The 20,048-nt window shown below is 33.4% G+C and overlaps 1 protein-coding gene across 1 annotated transcript in view; it reads left to right on the top strand.

Annotated features, from left to right (window-relative positions):
• Window positions 1–2,957: 2,957 nt before the first annotated feature.
• LOC126881109 (retinol-binding protein pinta-like) overlaps window positions 2,958–20,048 on the top strand; it is an 81,320-nt gene continuing 64,229 nt past the window's right edge. The window contains exon 1 of the mRNA XM_050645154.1: window positions 2,958–3,374. Coding sequence (XP_050501111.1) covers window positions 3,236–3,374 — 139 coding nt within the window. The 5' untranslated portion in view covers window positions 2,958–3,235. The remainder of the gene's footprint in view (window positions 3,375–20,048) is intronic.

Below are 20,048 nucleotides of genomic sequence, written 5' to 3'. Positions count from 1 at the left end.
TTAGCGACTTATTATCACAACATAGGCTTTCTGTGTGAACAAAAGAATATGCATGGTAATGTAATTTTATACGTCCACCATCAATTTTATGGTATTGCGCGATATTTGAATTTTTCAACATAATATAATTTATACTTTTTATTTAAATCTAATTATTATTTTTTTATTTTGGGCCCTGCGAGGCCCCTAGGCAACGGCGTAACCAGGATAATCCTAAGGGGACAACTGCCTACTTTGCCTATTGGTTAATTCGGCACTGAATGGAAAATAAATAAACATTCTCATAACCGGAAGATCTGTTGTAGGTTCAATACATTTCTTATTTAGAACTTTTGCCATCGTTATTTCTAACTTGACTAGTAGTGCTCTTATCGTTCTTACAAAGTGTTCACTGTTATTCTATAATAATTATTTACTAATGCGCGACAGAGAAAAAGTATTGCAGGCTTTTGAGAAAACCGAAAAACATCTTACAGAAGATGTTAATGCGATCAAGGAATGGATTAAAAAGCATTCTTCATATAGGCCTATTTCACTATTACCTATCATGTCGAAATTATATGAAAAATTACTCTTGAAGAGACTAAAACCGATTATAGAGGAAAAAAAATTTAAAGCACTAGGGGAGTGCCGACAGAAGTGAAAACTTCTTGCGAAGCAAGCGTCTTCGGGTACACACTCGATCCCTCCTCCAACCATTATAACTTCGGTCAAACTTAAACGCAATTCAACCTATAGTATATAAATTACTAATATCTCGCCGTGTCGATGACGATCGCTAGATCAATGCTTTTTCCCCATTCAAAGAGATGACGATCGCTAGATCAATGCTTTTTCCCCATTCAAAGAGAAATGCTATACCTATATTATATACGCATTGAGTGCATCCTATACTATTTATAATAATATACAGGGTGTAACAAAAATACAGGTCATAAATTAAACCACATATTCTGAGACCAAAAATAGTTCGAATGAACCTAACTAACCTTAGTACAAATATGCACACAAAAAAAGTTACAGCCCTTTGAAGTTACAAAATGCAAATCGATTTTTTCGAATATATCGAAAACTATTAGAGATTTTTTGTTGAAAATGGACATGTGGCATTCTTATGGCAAGAACATCTTAAAGAGAAATTATAGTGAAATTTGTGCACCCCATAAAAATTTTATGGGGGTTTTGTTCCCTTAAACCCCCTCAAACTTTTGTGTCTGTTTCGAATAAATTATTATTCTGATGCCATTAGTTATTAAATTAAATATTTTTAAAACTTTTTTGCCTCTTGGTATTTTTTCGATAAGGCAGTTTTTATCGAGTTGCGGCTTCTTTTTTAATATGTTTACATAAAAATTTTATGAGGGTTTTGTTCCTTTAAACCCCCCCAATGTTTGTGTACGTTCCAATTAAACTATTACTGCGGTATCATTAGTTAAACACAGTGTTTTTAAAACTTTTTTGCCTCTTTGTATTTTTTTGATAAAGCATCTTTTATCGAGATGTGGCTTCTTTTTTAATATGATTCAAAATATACCTAAAAATGTAAATCATAAATAAATTTTCATATTATTACCAAGTCTCCATAATCGTACTTTACCATATACAAATATGTGGTGGATTTGACAAATATTCAAATATCTCGATAAAAACTGACTTTTGGAAAAAGTACTAATAGACAAAAAAGTTTTTAAAAACTTGTGTTTAACTAAAGGCGCTACAATAATAATTAAATTGAAACGTACATAAAAGTTTGGGGGAGGGTTTAAAGGAACCAAACCCCCATAACATTTTTATGGGGTGTCCAAATTTCATTATAATTTTTTCTTAAAATACTACCGCCATAACAATACCACATGTCCATTATTAATAAAAAATCTCTAATAGTTTTCGATATATTGGAAAAAATCGATTTTCATTTTGTAACTTCAAAGGGCTGTAACTTTTTTTCCGTGCACATTTGTACTAAGGTAAGTTATGTTCAATCGAACTATTTTAGGTCCCAGAATACGGGATTAAATTTATGACCTGTATTTTTGTTACACCCTGTATACATACGCATAATACATAAACATACAGAATTTATTTCGGCGTAGCGATGACGGTCGCTCTATGCTTTTTCCCCATCCAGAAAGTGCACAACATCGTTAAAGAAGTTTGAACTTCAAAAATACTTTAAACACTAATCATTAATAATGATTGGAGTAGAGACACTATGGCCCCTCATGCAATTCGCAAGCTCCTCCGATACGCACTATCCCTCCTCCACCCATTATAACTTCGTTCGAAATTATACGCAATACAACCTATTAGTATATAAATTACTAATATTTCGCCGTAGCGATGACGGTAGCGAATTCAATGCTTTTTTCCCATCCAAAAAGTACACAACGTCGCTAAAGAAGTTTTTATTTCAAAAATAGTTTAAACATTAATCATAGTACTTAATCAGTTATAATGATTGGAGAATGCATAGTGTGGCTCCTCATGCGCATGCTTTGCCATCTCCCTCTGGTACACACTCGATCTAGTTTCTAGTTTTACTATGCGTATCTCATGCCCTAAGTACTCATACCCTAAGAGGTTTCTTCAATATGCATGCCATTTTGCCATTTACTGAAATCTTTTCGCTTAACACAAGATTTGTCATGATTTGTGTTTTTGTGTGGTTGATTTTTAATCCAATTTGTAGTGAGGCTAGGTATAGTTTCTTCAGTTGCGATACTGCATCATCGATGCTGGTAATATGCTAAACATAGTTTATAATATACGAAACACAAAAAAGGTTTTATATTAGTCTCGATATTTAGTAGCCACACCTGGTTTTGTGAAATAATAAAATGTTAAATATGTAAATCTTTTATGTGGTATTTTTAGTAGCAGAGTAATTTTAAATCCAGTTCTAAAACGATGTTATTTTGAAAATAGGTCCACAAACAAATATAAAGATAAAAGAAAATACCTTGTACCTATATGCGGAGATAGACGAAATTTTATTTTATAAGAATATAAAAGTACAGTATAAAATGAACACGCAAATATGTTTGTGAACAACACCCTATATAGTAGTATGCACTTAAATAGGTATTTATTAAATGGCAAATAAATAAACACTCTCATAACCGGAAGATCTGTTCGAGGTTCAACACATTTCTTATATTTTTAGAACTTGCCATCGTTATTTCTAACTTGACCAGTGATATTGTTCTGACAAAGTTTTTACAGTTATTTTATAATCATGGGTTCCAGTGATTTACTTATGAACGACAGAGAAAAAGTGTTGCAGGCTTTTGAGAAAACCGAAAAAGATCTTGCAGAAGATGTTATTGTGATCAAGGAATGGATTAAAAGTCAACCGCATCTTCCTGAGGTTCCAAGTAAGTTTATTAACATTATTTTAATGATCCTTTTTAACTCCTTATAGAATTAGTCACAGTAAAACAAATGTAATAATTTTTTCTTACTGAATACTCCAATTAATAAGATCAAAAATAGGATAATACCCACCTCCGATTTCTATCCTGATGCATTGATTTTGATGAAATTTTGGAAATAGGCTCTACTCACTTCCTAATTCAAAGTCTACCCTATGCCGATATATTTACGCTTATGTTTTGGGAGGAAAACTACCCTTTATTGCCAAAATTGATAAAATTAGTTGTAACGTAAATCAAAGTAAATTTTGTACTTAGGGACTTTTGGCCATCGGTAATAATGTAATCTTTCATTCTGTGTTTAAATTTTTCAAAAATACTTATTAGTTTTCTCAGGATTAGAAAAAAATGAATGCATTTAAAACGCATTGGTCTGAGATTTAGCGCCTACCCCCTTAAACAAAAATAAACAACGTTATAAATTTGGAAACAGTCTTAGATTCGGTTCATTGTTTTTGTTTTCTTTGAAATGATTAAACAATAAAAAATATTTATGAAACAAATTATTTATTATTTACAAACTTACAATAATATTTACTAAAATACGAAATAGTCCAAGTAATGAAGCTTAAAATAGGACAAAACCTCGCAATTTTGAGAATAAGTAATAGTCCAAGGATCAAAATCTATATGATGCCGAAAGGCGCTTTTACCATGGGGGTGGTTGCCACCTCATCTCGGGCGTGGAAATGTTTTAATATATTTTGACCACAAAAGTTGGTAAAAACTTTCATTCTAAGCAGTGGCGTAGCTAGGGTGGGGCGGAGGGGGCGGTCCGCCCCGGGTGTCACCCTTTCGGGGGTGACACCCGAGAGACCCGATCACAACAGAATTAATCGTTAATTTGTAACTTTCCTCACTTTACAATCAAAATACGAGTACCATTCGTTATTATTTTGTGAACAGACGAATCCGACAAAAATCGAGGTCAAAGAGCCATTTCTTGGATTATTGGAGTTGAACAATTAAAAGGAAAAAAGCAGTTGATCGTTTCGATCAGTTTCGAAGTAACGAAATTAGAAGAAGATGTATAATGGAAAAATGTAGTGAGCAACTTGGATAGTTCATAGCGGCCAGCTGCAGCTTTTGAACTAAGTAGAGAGCTGTGGAAGAGTTTGCTATGGAACTCTAAGGACCTCATTGCCTTCTTTATGTCTGAATAGAAAACAAAAAATTTGTGACTGGCTAATTGACACCCAAGTCAATGCCATAAAAAAAGAAACGAAATTCTCAAACAACTTGAAATTGATGGTTTAGATAATATGAAGTGCCGTTCAAAGGAATATAGATGTTATGAGCGGCGTAGGTGAAGAAATACAATATCTTAAGTATTAAAGCAACAAACAAAAAAGGCCATTTTCTTTGGATGTATTGATCATTTAATTAATGTATGTGGCCAGCACTCTTGCACAAAATACATCTTGTATATAACAATTTTCGGAACAGTAGAGGAAATTTTGCACAAAATACATCTTGTGTAACAATTTTCGGAATTGTAGAGGCAATTTTCAATTTTTTCTGCTTCCACTAGCTGCTGGGAAGTGCTCATTAAACACAGCAAAACATCTATTAAACGACTTTACACAAAGAGTTGGAGTGCTCACTATGCTGCAGTTAAACAACTTTTTATTGTGTTGTTGCTGCAATTGAGGAATTATGTCATCAACAAGAAAATTTAGACACCAGAGGTGCTGCACATAACCTAATGCCCTGTATGTGTTATTTCACATATCTTTGATATCTTTTCTTTTGGAATGATGGAAGAGAAATAAATTTTTGTCAGATTGAATTGACAAGTAAAAGCATAACCGTTGATCACTCAGCGACCAAAATATATAGGGGCTTTTCGTCTTTAGATATATTGAAGAAAAACGTGGTGATAAGTATTATAGATGAAGCAATAGTTTTTGCCACAAAAAAATATGAGGACGACGACATTCCCACCGAAAAACGAATTCGACGTTAAAAACGAATGGATGGTGAGTTAGCTTCCGATACAGGACTCACACTTCGAGCCAAACTTCAAAACGATATGTTGGAATGTTTTGACCTATTCAATGTTGTACTCGAAACCAGATCAAAGTCCATTCATGATATGGCATCATTGTTCAAGGTTGTGCAGACACACACTTTGCTTTTCACGAACAGTGAACAGTTGAAATTAGCTGCTTCAACATTTTGTGACTTTTACAATGAAGAGGTATCAAAAGCAGACCTCCTGCTAGAAATACTAAGGCTCAGAAGACATTTACAAGCGGCCAATATTACAGCCTCTAAACAGTTATCTGTAGACTTTTTAAAATTCATTGTGGAATGGGTTTTCATGGAATCCCTCCCAAACTTAATGGTCGCATTAAAATTGTTTATGACCATGATTTGGGTATCGGTTGCTTCATGTGAGAGAAGTTATAGTAACCTAAAAACTAATCAAGAATTACTTGTGAGCAACAATGACTAATGACGCAAAGAAGGCTAAATAACCTCGGTTTATTAACTATCAAACATGAAGCAACACAAAACATAAATATAGAAAATATGATTTCAGAGTTTACTGCTAGTAAAGGTAGACAAAAAATATTTTAATTCATTCACATAAAGTAAAGCAAAAATAAATAAACTATACCTACTATGTATTTGGATGGACAGACGACGTCAAAAGGATTGCTGGGAATTGGTTGCAGAAAGACCAAGATCGACAAAACTGGAAGAAATTAGGGGAGGCCTATGTTCAACTTTGGATGCAGAAGGCTAGATGATGATGATGATATACTATTTACTGCAATTTCATTAACTATAATATTTTTTTTTATTACCTATAATTTTTTTATTATTCAAAACATACGTATACGTATAACGGATTTTCGTTGATTTTAACAATCTTTATTTTTAGGATTTGGGGTGACACCATCGATTACCGCCCCGGGTGTCACCCATGCTAGCTACGCCACTGATTCTAAGCAAAAAACGTTCTATACACTTTTTTGATAAAATTAATAATTTTCGATTTATTCGCTATCGAATGTGTTAGTTTTATATCGAAAAAACCAATGTTTTTAATAAGTTTTCTGCTAATAACTTCGTTTTATCAAAACATCTTTACTTAACAAAAATGTACCTTTTAAAAAAATTAACAAAACTGCCCTTTATAATTTTCTTTAAAACCAATAGTAATCGAGATATACTTTATTCGATGGCGCCCAAAATCCCGACAACCAAAATCCCTACAGCCAAAATCCCGACGGCCAAAACACCGACACGCCAGAATCCCGACACACCAGAATCCCGACAGGCCGAAATCCCGACATGCAACAATCCTCGCATAAGCAAAAATCCCGACCACTACATTTTGAATATTTATTGTTTCCTTTTCAAATGCAATACAAATCATATTATAGAGTATTGAAATTGAAAAATTAATTACTTACTTACTAATAAGTACGGGTACTAATTATTATGTATTTTAAAAGGAAAAATCATTAAGCACTTTATTTTATAATATAAAACTATACTTACTGAAATGGAAGGTTGTAAGTGACATGATAATTTTTATTATATGAAAGTAAACTTGAATTCAGGATTTGGTTATAAATATATTATTGGACTATACAGGGTGTTTGGTAAAGAATGGGCCATAGCTTAACCTCAGGTTCCTGAGGTTAAAATAGGCCGATTTAAGCTAACTTATTTTAGTACATAGTTTATAATAACCGAGATACAGGGTGTCAAAGTTAAGCTTTTTTTTATTTATTATTGAATATTTCCTGACAGGTATGAGATAACAACATGAAATTTGGTATGTGGGGGTTTTTTGGGTCGAGAAAACTAAATTCTCTACCAAAAATTATGTATTGCCCAGAGGGCGCCACATACGCCTTTCAGCACTCACTCTGTATAATTTTGATATTAAAATTTTTATTCTTCTATTAGTTTTACTTAAAAAAGGTATACTTCTTTCATCTCCCTAAACCCAACCGTTTTCGAGATAAACGCATATTAAATCTGCGATACACCATCATTTTTAGCATAATATCATTGTAGTTACACCCGAAAAATAACTTAAAACCATAAAATTATCCAAAAATGTATCGCAAATTTCTTCAAATGAAATTCGCGATGCAATGACATAAATTTGAGAACTTGCACAATTATAATGCTTTTAAGTTATTTTTCGGGTGGAACTACAATGATATTATGCTAAAAATGATGGTGTATCGCAGATTATTTAAAATGCGTTTATCTCGAAAACGGTTGAGTTTAGGGAGATGAAAGAAGTATACCTTTTTCAAGTAAAACTAGTAGGAGAATAAAAATTTTAATGTCAAAATTATACAGAGTGAGGGATAAAAAAAATTAAACGTAATAAATGAGTGCTGAAAGGCGTATGTGGCGCCCTCTGGGCAATACATAATTTTTGGTGGTGAATTTAGTTTTCTTGACCCAAAAAACTCCCACATACCAAATTTCATGTTGTTATGTCGTACCTGTCAGGAAATATTCAATAATAAATAAAAAAAAAGTTTAAATTTGACACCCTGTATGTCGGTTATTATAAACTTTGTACTAAGGTAAGTTAGCTTAAATCGGCCTATTTTAACCTCAGGAACCTGAGGTTAAGCTATGGCTCATTCTTTACCAAACACCCTCTATAGTCCAATAATATATTTATAACCAAATCCTGAATTCAAGTTTACTTTCATATAATAAATATTATCATGTCACTTACAACCTTCCATTTCAGTAAGTATAGTTTTATATTATAAAATAAAGTGCTTAATGATTTTTCCTTTTAAAATACATAATAATTAGTACCCGTACTTATTAGTAAGTAAGTAATTAATTTTTCAATTTCAATACTCTATAATATGATTTGGTATTGCATTTGAAAAGGAAACAATAAATATTCAAAATGTAGTGGTCGGGATTTTTGCTATAGTAAAAATAGGATTTTTGTAGTAAAAAAATAATTTACTACATATACCCATGTTAGAAATTTTATTTAGAAAATTAGTTCATATTAAATGGTAAATAATTTTGTTTAGTAACAAAAAATAAAAGACAGATGGTCATAAACAAAAAACCGGAAATAAATGTAATTATATGTTAAAAATGAACTTATCAAACCTGTCGGGATTCTGGCGTGTCGGGATTTTGGCCTGTCAGGATTCTGGCGTGTCGGTATTTTGGCCGTCGGGATTTGGCTGTCGGGATTTTGGGGTAGACCCACTTTATTATATGTTAGCTCTTCTTCGTCAAATGCAAAATATTGTAGTTTCAAAGTCAAAATACGGTAAAACTATGCATTTTTCGAGGATAACTTGTTCAGACTAATTTAAAGTATTTAAAAATATCTATCTTAAGAAATAAAAAAAGTCTGTAGCTCAAAAATTAGGTGACTTATAATGAAAAGAATCAGTCCCTATTTTTTTTTTCAGCGAAAAAGTGATCGGAAGCAACATCCTAATCACCACCCTAATTAAAATTAGTCATTGACCTTATTTGGTCTTCTTTATTTATGTATTATGAATAGCATCTAGAAGCCTGACCGGCTTAGAATGATTAATTTAAAAAAAAATGGAGTTAAAAGCGAATAACGAATTTTTGTAGTTTGGAAAAAATGGATTTATCTTCAGAATAGATAGATTAGTATCACAGATACGAAAAAATGTTTAAATATGAAATTTTAGCTTATTTAATTCCTAATAACCTGTTCTGCAAAAATTTTTTCTACGGTAAAAATTGAGTGAGCTATTGACAATTAAAACTTGTAATAACATGCAAAAACCACCTTTACCAACCCTTTCAAAGTCACCTCTTTTTGCGACTGAGGATTCTAAAAATATTTAATATTAATAGGCTTATAGATCTTGCAAAAACCTACAAAATTCTATTTTACCAAACTTTCTAAGATAAAAAATAAAAAGTAACGGTTAACAATCAATATATTTTTTTGAAAAAATAAGGAGAAATCCAAATGGAAGCATAATGATGTTAGCGGTGTTTTTAGTCATTGGCCTTATCAATTCTTCTTTATTGATGTATTATTAATATATTCTAGAAGTTTGACTGGCTTGGAATGATTAGCTTTAAAAAAACTTTAGCTAAAAGCGAATAACGAATTTTTGTAGTTTGGTAAAAAATGCCATTTTCTTCACAATAGAAAGGTTAGCATCAGAGATACGAAAAAATGTTTAAATATAAAATTGTAGGTTATTTAATTTCCAAGAACTTGGTTTGAAAAATTTTTTTCTACGGCAAAAATTGAGTGAATCGTAAATGAGTATAATTGAAAAACATTGATTTTTTCGATATAAAAGTAATCCTGGGGATAGCTAATAAATCGAAAACTATTAAATATTTTATAAAAAAAATGTATGGAACATGTTTTGCTTAAAATGAACGGTTTATCAACTTTTGCGGTCAAAATATAATAAAAAATTTTCACCCCCGAGATGGGGGGCAACCACCATCATGGTAAAAGCGCCTTTCGGCATCATATAGATTTTGATCCTTGGACTATCCACCACTTATTCTCAAATTTTCAAGCAAATCGATCCATTCTGTAAAAATTGCGAGGTAAAAAGCCTTGATTCCTGGACTAAAAACGAACATGAAAGGTTTTGTTTTAGGTCTTCGTTCATGATTCTTTCTATTTCGAGTTGAAATTTTGTGTTTTTTATTCTAATTTCCGCTTCTCCAATTCTGGTCCACTCAATGGATTTTTATTTATGTTAATTATTATATTGAAAATGTTTGTTCGCAAATGTAAGTCGAACTAAAAGTAACTTTAAATTTGGATATGTTCTTTCGAACATTGGCAAATTTTTTCCGCATAAAGATTTGTAAAATGCTAAAAATATCCTCTTTTATGTGTTTTTTTAATGTTGTGTTGCAGAGTACACCTAAAATCATCTAAATGAATGTTAACCGGTACAGAATCAATCATTTGAACCAAAAAAGGATTTTATACAAGTTATACGGAAAATTATGTATCTTCAAAATCTTTGAAACGATTTTCAAATTCCGTTAGCAAATTACAAAGTTTTTCTTCATAAATTTTAAACTCAATTTCTGGTACATTATTTAACAATTTTGTTTTCACCTAATTTTGAAAAAATGTGAAAACTTTGTATTATCCACGTCCGTCTGTCCGTCCGTCTGTCTGTAATCACAACTCCTCCGTCAATATATCAGCTAGAATGACAAATGAGGTGTCAACTGAAAGCTGATAATCCAAGGATGGTACTTAAGGTGAGATATTTGACCTTGGCGGTCTGTCCGTCGGTCTGTCCGACCGCGAATATAGCTCCTCCATCATTATACCAGGTAGAATGACAAATGAGGTGTCAAATGAAAGCTTATAATCCAAGGATGGTACTAAAGGTGAGATATTTGACCTAGGCTGTCTTTCTGTCGGTCCGTACGACCGCGAATATAACTCCTCCGTCATTATACCAGGTAGAATAACAAATGAGGTGTCAAATGAAAGCTTATAATCCAAGGATGGTACTAAAGGTGACATATTTGACTTAGGAGGTCTGTGCGTCGGTCCCTCCGACCGCGAATATAACTCCTCCATTATTATACCAGCTTGAATGATAAATGAGGTGTCAAATAAAAGCTTATAATCCAAGGATGGTACTAAAGGTGAGATATTTGACCTAGGCTGTCTTTCCGTCGGTCCGTACGACCGCGAATATAACTTCTCCGTCATTATACCAGGTAGAATGACAAATGAGGTGTCAAATGAAAGCTGATGATCCAAGGATGGTACTAGAGGTGAGATATTTGACCCAGGCTGTCTTTCCGTCGGTCCGTACGACCGGGAATATAACTCCTCCGTCATTATACCAGGTAGAATGACAAATGAGGGGTCAAATGAAAGCTGATAATCCAAGGATGGTACTAAAGGTGAGATATTTGACCTTGGCAGTCTGTCCGTCGGTCTGTCCGACCGCGAATATAACTCCTCCATCATTATACCAGGTACAATGACAGATGAGGTGTCAAATGAAAGCTTATAATCCAAGGATGGTACTAAAGGTGAGATATTTGATCTTGGCTGTCTTTCCGTCGGTCCGTACGACCTCGAATATAACTCCTCCATCATTATACCAGTTTGAATGATAAATGAGGTGTCAATTGAAAGCTTATGATCCAAGGATGGTACTAAAGGTGAGATATTTGACCTAGGCTGTCTTTCCGTCGGTCCGTACGACCGCGAATATAACTTCTCCGTCATTATACCAAGTAGAATGACAAATGAGGTGTCAAATGAAAGCTGATAATCCAAGGATAGTACTAAAGGTGAGATATTTGACCTAGGCGGTCTGTCCGTCGGTCCGTCCGACCGCAAATATTACTCCTCCATCATTATACCAGCTAGAATGATAAATGATGTGTCAAATGAAAGCTTATAATCCAAGGATGGTACTAAAGGTGAGCTACTTGACCTAGGCAATCTTTCTGTCGGTCCGTACGACTGCCAATATAACTCCTCCGCCATTATACCGGGTAGAATTACAAATGAGGTGACAAATGTCAAAGTTTAGTAAAAATGACTCAAAATTAGTAAATTCGTATATCAATCCACGCAAAGTTACACGTAAAATTCAAATATCGTCTTCCAGTTCTACTTTCGATTACTTTGGGTGAAAACCTAGGACTTACGAACTCCAATTACTTGTTAATGATGGAAATGAACTAATCCTTTCTTTTTTATATGATCAATGAATAGTTCGTGCTTCAATTTAAAAGAATTTTCCTCAGTTATCAGTTATCATATTGTGTGCGTATAAATCTTAAAATGGTAACTTTAAAATCTTAAATAGGAGCCCCCATTTTTTATTGTACATTTGAATTCCTTACGTAAAAATAAGTAACTTTTATTCGATGCATTTTTTCGAATTATAGACAGATGGCGCTATAATCGGAAAAACACTAGGTATTTATTAGCGCTAGGTATTTATTATTTATTAGCGCGTATCAACAATTCTAAAAAGCATTTTAAATAAATGTTACTTATTTTTTCATGAGGAATACAAATCTGCAATAAAATATGGTGATTTCTATTTGATTTTAAAGTTACCCCCCCCCCACCTCCAAGAGATGGAGTGGATGGTCGTGTTTGATGTGATTCGATAGTTTCTTGAAAAATATTAAACACGTATATTTTGGTTTTTTATTTGAAAGTGTATTTGTCGAGATATTAGACCGTTTCTATAATTTACCTATGATATAATGATAAATGGTTTTTTCCGATTATAGCACCACCTATCCACAATTCGAAAAAATGTCTCGAATAAAATTTGCTTATTTTTACATAGGCAATCCAAATCTGTAATAACAAATGGGGGTTTCTATTTAAGATTTTAAAGTTACCCCCACTCCACCTCCAGAAGGTGGAGTGGAGGGGTCGTGTTTAGTGCCATTCGATAGATTTTTGAAAAATATTGAAAAATATTTTTCAGTTTTTCGCTCCAATCTTCATTTCGCGAATTATTCGATCGTCCCGCGAATTATGCGATCGTCCCAGGCGACGAATTCCACCCTGGGCACCAGGAACCTCGGAGACCATCGCCGTCATGAAATTCGTGTTCAGTGACCTCCAAAACCCCTAAGTATAAAAATGGAACTCATTTCGGTCAATATTTCCTGAGTTCTAAAATTTTTTGCTGGAGATCAATTTAGTTCACAAAATTGCCTGACACTCTCTCGAATCGAATGCAAAAGTTGCATGATGATTCATCTTACTGCACAAAATTACTAGGTTTTGGGCTTTTTAGTGCTTCGTTGCTTCGCATAGTAACTTCGACCCGCCCAGCTATCTGACAAGTTTTTTGACATTTATGAATCTCAATAACCAAAATCTTTATGATTTCTGCAATGGGTTCGGTGGACTTTTTAAATCAATAACAAGTAATTGGATTTCGTAAGTTCTAGGTTTTCACCCAAAGTAATAGAAAGTAGAACTGGAAGTCCATCTTTGAACGCTTCGTGTAACTTTGCGCCGATGGATAAACGATTTTACTAATTTTGAGTCATTTTTACTATACTTTGGGTCATCATTGTTTAAACAGAAATGACTTCAAAACCGAAACTAAAGATTCAAACTTAACTTTTCAATACGCTTCGATTGATGTGTTACATGTAATATTTCTGCGACTATAACGGCACTTCTGGTTAGAACTTTTTAACCGGAAATGATATATAAAAACCAAAATTTTACATTTGTTCTCATCTTGCTAAGGCTCGTCGAATGATATATCGCTTATACTATTAAAAACAGTACTTACAGTTGCAACTCTAAAACCGAAAGTCCGATGTCAAATTTCTCATCTTTAATACCATCTTTGGGTTATAAGCTTTCATTCAACACATCATGTGTCATTCTATCTGTATTAATAACGGATAAGAAAGACAGACGGGCAGACAGTCATGAAACCGGAAGTATATATTTGTTCTCTTCTTGCGAAGTCGCGTCGAATAATATATCACTTGTACTATTCCGGTGACAAAACAGTACTTCTGGTCGCATTTCTAAAACCGGAAGTCCTAGTTCAAGTTTCTCACATTTAGTACCATCCTTGGATTCTAAGCTTTCTTTCGACACCTCAATTTGTCATTCTGGCTGGTATAGTGGAGGACTTACATTCGCGGTCGGATGGACAGACAGCCTAGGTCAAATTTCTCACCTTTAGGATCTCTCTTTATCCTTGGATTATAAGCTTTCATTTGACATCTCATTTGTCATTCTACCTGGTTAAATGACGAAGGAGTTATTTTCGCGGTCAGACGGACAGACAGCGTAGGTAAAATTTCTAACCTTTATTACCATCCTTGGATTATAAGCTTTCATTTGACACCTCATTTGTCATTCTACCTGGTAAAATGACGGAGGAGTTATATTCTCGGTCGGACGGACAGATAGACAGACAGCCTAGATCAAATTTTTCACCTTTACTACCATCCTTGGATTATAAGCTTTCATTTGACACCTCATTTGTCATTCTACCTGGTATAAGGACGGAGGAGTTATATTCGCGGTCGGACAGACCGACGGACAGACAGCCTAGGTAAAATTTCTCACCTTTAGTACCATCCTTGGATTATAAGCTTTCATTTGACACCTCATTTGTCATTCTAGCTGGTATAAGGACGGAGGAGTTATATTCGCGGTCGGACAGACCGACGGTCAGACAGCCTAGGTAAAATTTCTCACCTTTAATACCATCCTTGGATTATAAGCTTTCATTTGACACCTCATTTGTCATTCTAGCTGGTATATTGACGGATGAGTTGTGATCACAGACAGACAGACAGACGGACAGACGGACGTGGATAATTCAAAGTTTTCACATTTTTGCAAAATTGGGTGAAAACAACAATTTATGGCCAAAAATGCACAGTTTTAAGAACTTTCTTACTTACTTATTTACTCCGTGGCGTTACAGCCCTTCGTGGGTTTTAGCCGTTTCAACAACATGCCTCCACTCTTCTCTGTCTTGAGCAACCTCTGTCCTCTATCCAATTCTCCACGCCCATAGCATTCAGGTCTTCTGCTATATTATCTCGCCACCGGAGTCGAGGGCGTCCGCGTGTTTTTCTTCCAGTTGGGACTTCCTCCCATACCAGCCATACTATTCTTTGGTCGAAATGTCTTCTGAGGTGTCCAGCCCATTGGAGTCTTCTGGACTTCAATTCTTTTATTATGTTGGCGTCTGGGTAAAGTTCTTCGAGCTCTTTGCTTGTTCTTATTCTATGTTGTTCTGCTGCTTCATCAAGCACATGCCCAAAGATCTTCCTTAGGATATTTCTTTTCCAAACACGTAGTCTGTCTTTGTTTGCCTTTGTTATAGTCCATGTTTTCGCTTCCATACATCACAACGGGTCGTATTATTGTTTTATATACTATACTTGTATCTTTGTACATCTTGTTACTTGTTTCGTTATAAGTATTTCTTGTTAAGAATTTTCGTCTGCTAATAATTGAATGGTAGGTATCTATCTTCGTAAATAGTACAAAGTATTGTACAAAACAGTTACGGAATCTATTGTAATTAGCTCTCTCGTTTGCTCAATAATTTCACCTTCAACATATAATTTCATTTAAAGTTTAATTCTCGTAGAATTCTCCAAAACGTTTCTTTCCTTTACTCTTTAAAAATTACTCACTCTATATGAAACACCCTGTATAGTTTAAAATTAGTACACTCAGTTGAATGTTATTATGCAAAACAAACCATTCTATCTTAATAAAACATGTTTACATGTGACCTTTTAGTACAGAGAAATTTGGTATATTTAGTATGAGAAGTTTGGTATTCCCTATGACGTTTGATCAGACTAGGTACCTGACAATTTTTTAAGTTTTGGTTATGGACCTCGATCGCCAAAACCTCTATCCCCTATATTTTCTGTAGTGTGTTCGGTGGACTTTTTATACTAATGATTGCACATTTAGACCAGGCCGCATCTGTAAAAATATTAGTACATTTGGATGTTGAGAGGTGACTCATTTTTTTGCAGAAATTGCTTGAAAATAACTCATATAATAATATTTGAGTTATCCTCCCACTCAAAAAGGTCCGGAACATTGTTTAAAAAATCAAAATGTCAAAAAATTAAGGAAAAATTCGATTTTTTTCTTGGATTTTTGATTATAACTTTAAAAGTATTCATTTTCGAGAAAAGTTGCACCAACATTTCAGTGGCGACGCGTGACTTTTTCTGAAGTGTTACCAAAACCAGATGCAAAAAAATCTTGTTTAAAAAAATGAAGATATGGCTAAATGTATATATACACTCACCGGCACAAAATTCCGCCACCCAAAATTTTTGATTAAGTTTGACAATCTATAGAATAGAATAGAATAGAAATATGCTTTATTGTCATGAAAAATTTAACAATTTTATAGACAAAGCTTACAAGAATCATAAATAAGAACAATAACAAATAACAAATACAATTTACTAAAATGATATAAATCGTCTACATAAATAAAAATAATGAAGATAAACAAAAAAAAACAGTAACAATCTATTGCAAAATTTAAAAAAAAAAATTTGCAAATTGCATAATCTACCTTAAGAAATTTAATAAGTTAAGTTAAGCTGCTGCATATGACACTCAAATATAGATTAAGATTATACTTATAAATAAGAATACTGTACTTTCTTAGTTATTGGTTAAGAAACTCTGCTGTTGAATAATATGGTCTTTCAGATAAATAGGCTTTAGTCATTTTACGGAACTTGGGGAAAGATGTTGCAGATTTAAGTTGTAGAGGGAGATGGTTGTAAAGTTTTTTTGCAGAATATAATATAGATTTCTTTACTAACTCACTGGACGGGATCGGTAAATAGATGTCAAAGGTAGAATTTCTGGTGGAATAGTCATGTCTAGGTCTTGCTGGAAAGACATGTAGATGTTTACGAATTAAGCAAACAGTTTCTAAAATATATAAAGAAGGTAGTGTTAGAATCCTGTGATCTTTGAAGTAGCTTCTGCAATGTGTTGTTCTTCTGAGGCCAAACAGATATCTTATTGCTCTTTTTTGTAATTTAAAAATAACATCAGATTGGGCAGCCGTACCAGAACCCCAAAAAGGGAGACCATATCGAAGATGTGACTCGAACAAAGAAAAATATGTTATTTTGGAAGAGGCTAAATTCATTTCCTTTGAAACAGATCTTATTGCAAAGCAAGCTGCGGATAGTTTCTTGCTTAACACATCAATATGAAGGGACCATTTCAGATTTCTATCTAAAAAAATACCAAGAAACTTTACAGAATCAACGATACTGATCTGGCTGTTATAAAGAGGTAAGGGTTGAAGAGCTCCTTTATAGGACAATGCTACTGTTTTATCTACATTAAAAGAGAGTAAATTTGAATCGGACCAAGATTTTATTGTAAGTAGATCAGAAGTTATAGTAGCATGAAGAGTTGCGATATTTGAGTTGCTCCAAGTGATACTGGTATCATCAGCAACAAGAAAAACTTTTCCATCGATTTTTAAGCTAGTGATGTCATTAATAAAGATAAGGAAAAGTAGAGGACCCAATACTGAACCTTGTGGTACCCCACATACAACATTTTTGAGACTAGAGTCTGTATCATTTGCTCTAACCAGTTGTTTCCTATTATCCAAGTAAGATTTAACTTTATTATTTGTACTTCGATTTTCAAGATTCTTGCACGAATTTGTAGGTACATGTATTGATGTCAATCGCTATTATTCCGGTAACAAAAAATTTTTGCTTAGGTGGTATTATACGGGGGTGAATGTAAGCGTTGTTCTTTCTCCTAACTTTAAACAATTCTGTGGAAAAATTGGAGGGGCTGATTTTGTTTCATACTTGTTTTGTATTATCCTGGAGGTATCACTAAGGCCTTGTTTTTTGAAATATCTGAATATCTCTTTTCATGTAAGAGCTGTAATTAAAAACACTGCTTTGAAGGTTTATTTAATTAAAAATATCAAACGCACTAAAATTAACAAAACAAAACAAATTTAACAACAACACAAAACAATTCAATAGCGGTTATGTCCACCTCTTGCAGCAACGACTGCTCGCAATCTGTTTAGCATCTAATAAATATGTGTTTTCCTTGCCTGGGGAATAGCCCGATATTCCTCTACTAGGGCCATAGCTGTACCAAATCTTCTGGAGGCTTAGGATGACGGCAAATAGCTTTTTTTATTCATCCCATAAATGCTCAATATGATTGAGATCTGGGCTGCATGCGGGCCATTCTAATCTTATCAATCCAACCTCAATTTTATGAGTCAATCAGTGTTTTTATTTACAAAAAATGGTACAGCTCTTACAAGAAAAAAGGTATTCGGATAATTCAAAAAACAAAATGTTGGTGATGCCTCCGGGAAAATATGACAGGACTATGAAACAAAATCAGCTATTCCATTTTTCCACAGAATTTTTTAAAATTAGGAGAAAATACAACGCTTCCTTTCACCCATGTACAATTACATGCAAGCAAAATTTTTGTTACCGGAATAATACCAAACAATATGAATACATGTACCTACCTACAAACTGGTGCAAGAATCTTGAAAATAGGAGCACAAATAATAAAGGTATAAATTGTCAAACTTAATCATAAATTTTGGGTGGCGGAATTTTGTGCCGGTGAGTGTAGCTTCAATAATATCATTTTGTATATCACTTGAAACTCTCGAAAAAACAGATGTTTCTAGATGTTGATAAAATTTTTGATCTTTTTTGGCAATTAATGTTAACAATTTCCTGTAATTGCCTCGATTGTCAGAGTCGTCGCACTCAAAATGACCAAGAAACGCTAGTTCTTGTTTGGCCCAAAAACATACATTATCTATTATAAGTGTGCTAAGGATATACCTATCTATTTTTTTTAACAAACTCATTATGTTTAGCAATATCTGCTTTAAAAGCTTGGTTAAGAGAACTTTTGATTTTTGTTTTGCCAAACTGAATCAAATTGGGTATACATAATACATATCACATGTAGGTAAAGGAGAAATTTCATAAAACCAGAATACATCGCCAACAATACAGTATATTTTTCTTGCAACCATAATATAACCAAGGATTTTCACTGTACCAACTAAATTTAAAATATCGAACTACTTTTGTTGATTCCTTTTTTAAATTGTTTAAAATAGGTCTTTCATTTTTAATAATCTCATTTTTTTCTTCAAAATTATAGAAGGAGAATGACTTTTTAAGTAGTTGATCGATTAAGAAGCGACACTCATCCATGTTAACTGCACGCACACTTTTTGCACATCTTGGGTATTAGTGCACCCTAATATGTCTGTGTGGATTTTGGCATTGGATCCAACTAATCCGAATGGCTAATTTTTTTCATACTTTATATTTTCGAGGGTGCTGAAAACGAAAATAAGGTTTATTTTGAATTTTATCTGGGGGAACATTGTCAAAATCGCAATTTTAACCTAAAATAAAAAAAAAATGAAATCACGTTTTTTGCGTTTACCTCGCTACAACTCTGTTCCTTTTTAATATTTTTTTGTGAAATTTTTACAGTATATAGCTCTAATATTTCTGAAGACAATGGTACCTGCTTTAAGTTTTTATTCTTATCATGATAAAGATTATGAATTTTTCAACGAAAAAGGTGCGGATTTGTGCATTGCAAAGTTTAATCGCAAAAGTTGTGTGACGAAGTTTAAAATTTAGCTTCTTAATCACGCTTATTTGAAAGTAGAGAGTTCAAAGAAGTTTTCTGGTAAGTTTTAGATCAAAATTTTTTATAGAAAAAAAAATAGTGCAACTTTTAATGTCGACATTAGAAATCCCCAATGTAACGCTTATTTTTTGAGGGACAGACAATCTAGGTCTAATTTCTCACCTTTATTACTATCCTTGGATTATAAGCTTTCATTTGACACCTCATTTGTTATTCTATCTAGTATAATGACGGAGAAGTAAACGTTCTTATTCTATTATTCTTGTAGGTACATTTAACATTGATTGAAATTATGAAAGAAATGGCATGGCAACACTGTGACGCACAAACATAAGATTCAGCTGTGCGTTACATAGGGTGCACTAATATCCAAGATGTCCCACTTTTTATAGGTACTGTGACCAATT

The sequence above is a fragment of the Diabrotica virgifera genome, chromosome 3 (genome assembly GCF_917563875.1).
Source record: "Diabrotica virgifera virgifera chromosome 3, PGI_DIABVI_V3a".
In the NCBI taxonomy this organism is placed as follows: Eukaryota; Metazoa; Arthropoda; class Insecta; order Coleoptera; family Chrysomelidae; genus Diabrotica; species Diabrotica virgifera.
This window is presented reverse-complemented; position numbering and strand designations above follow the sequence as displayed.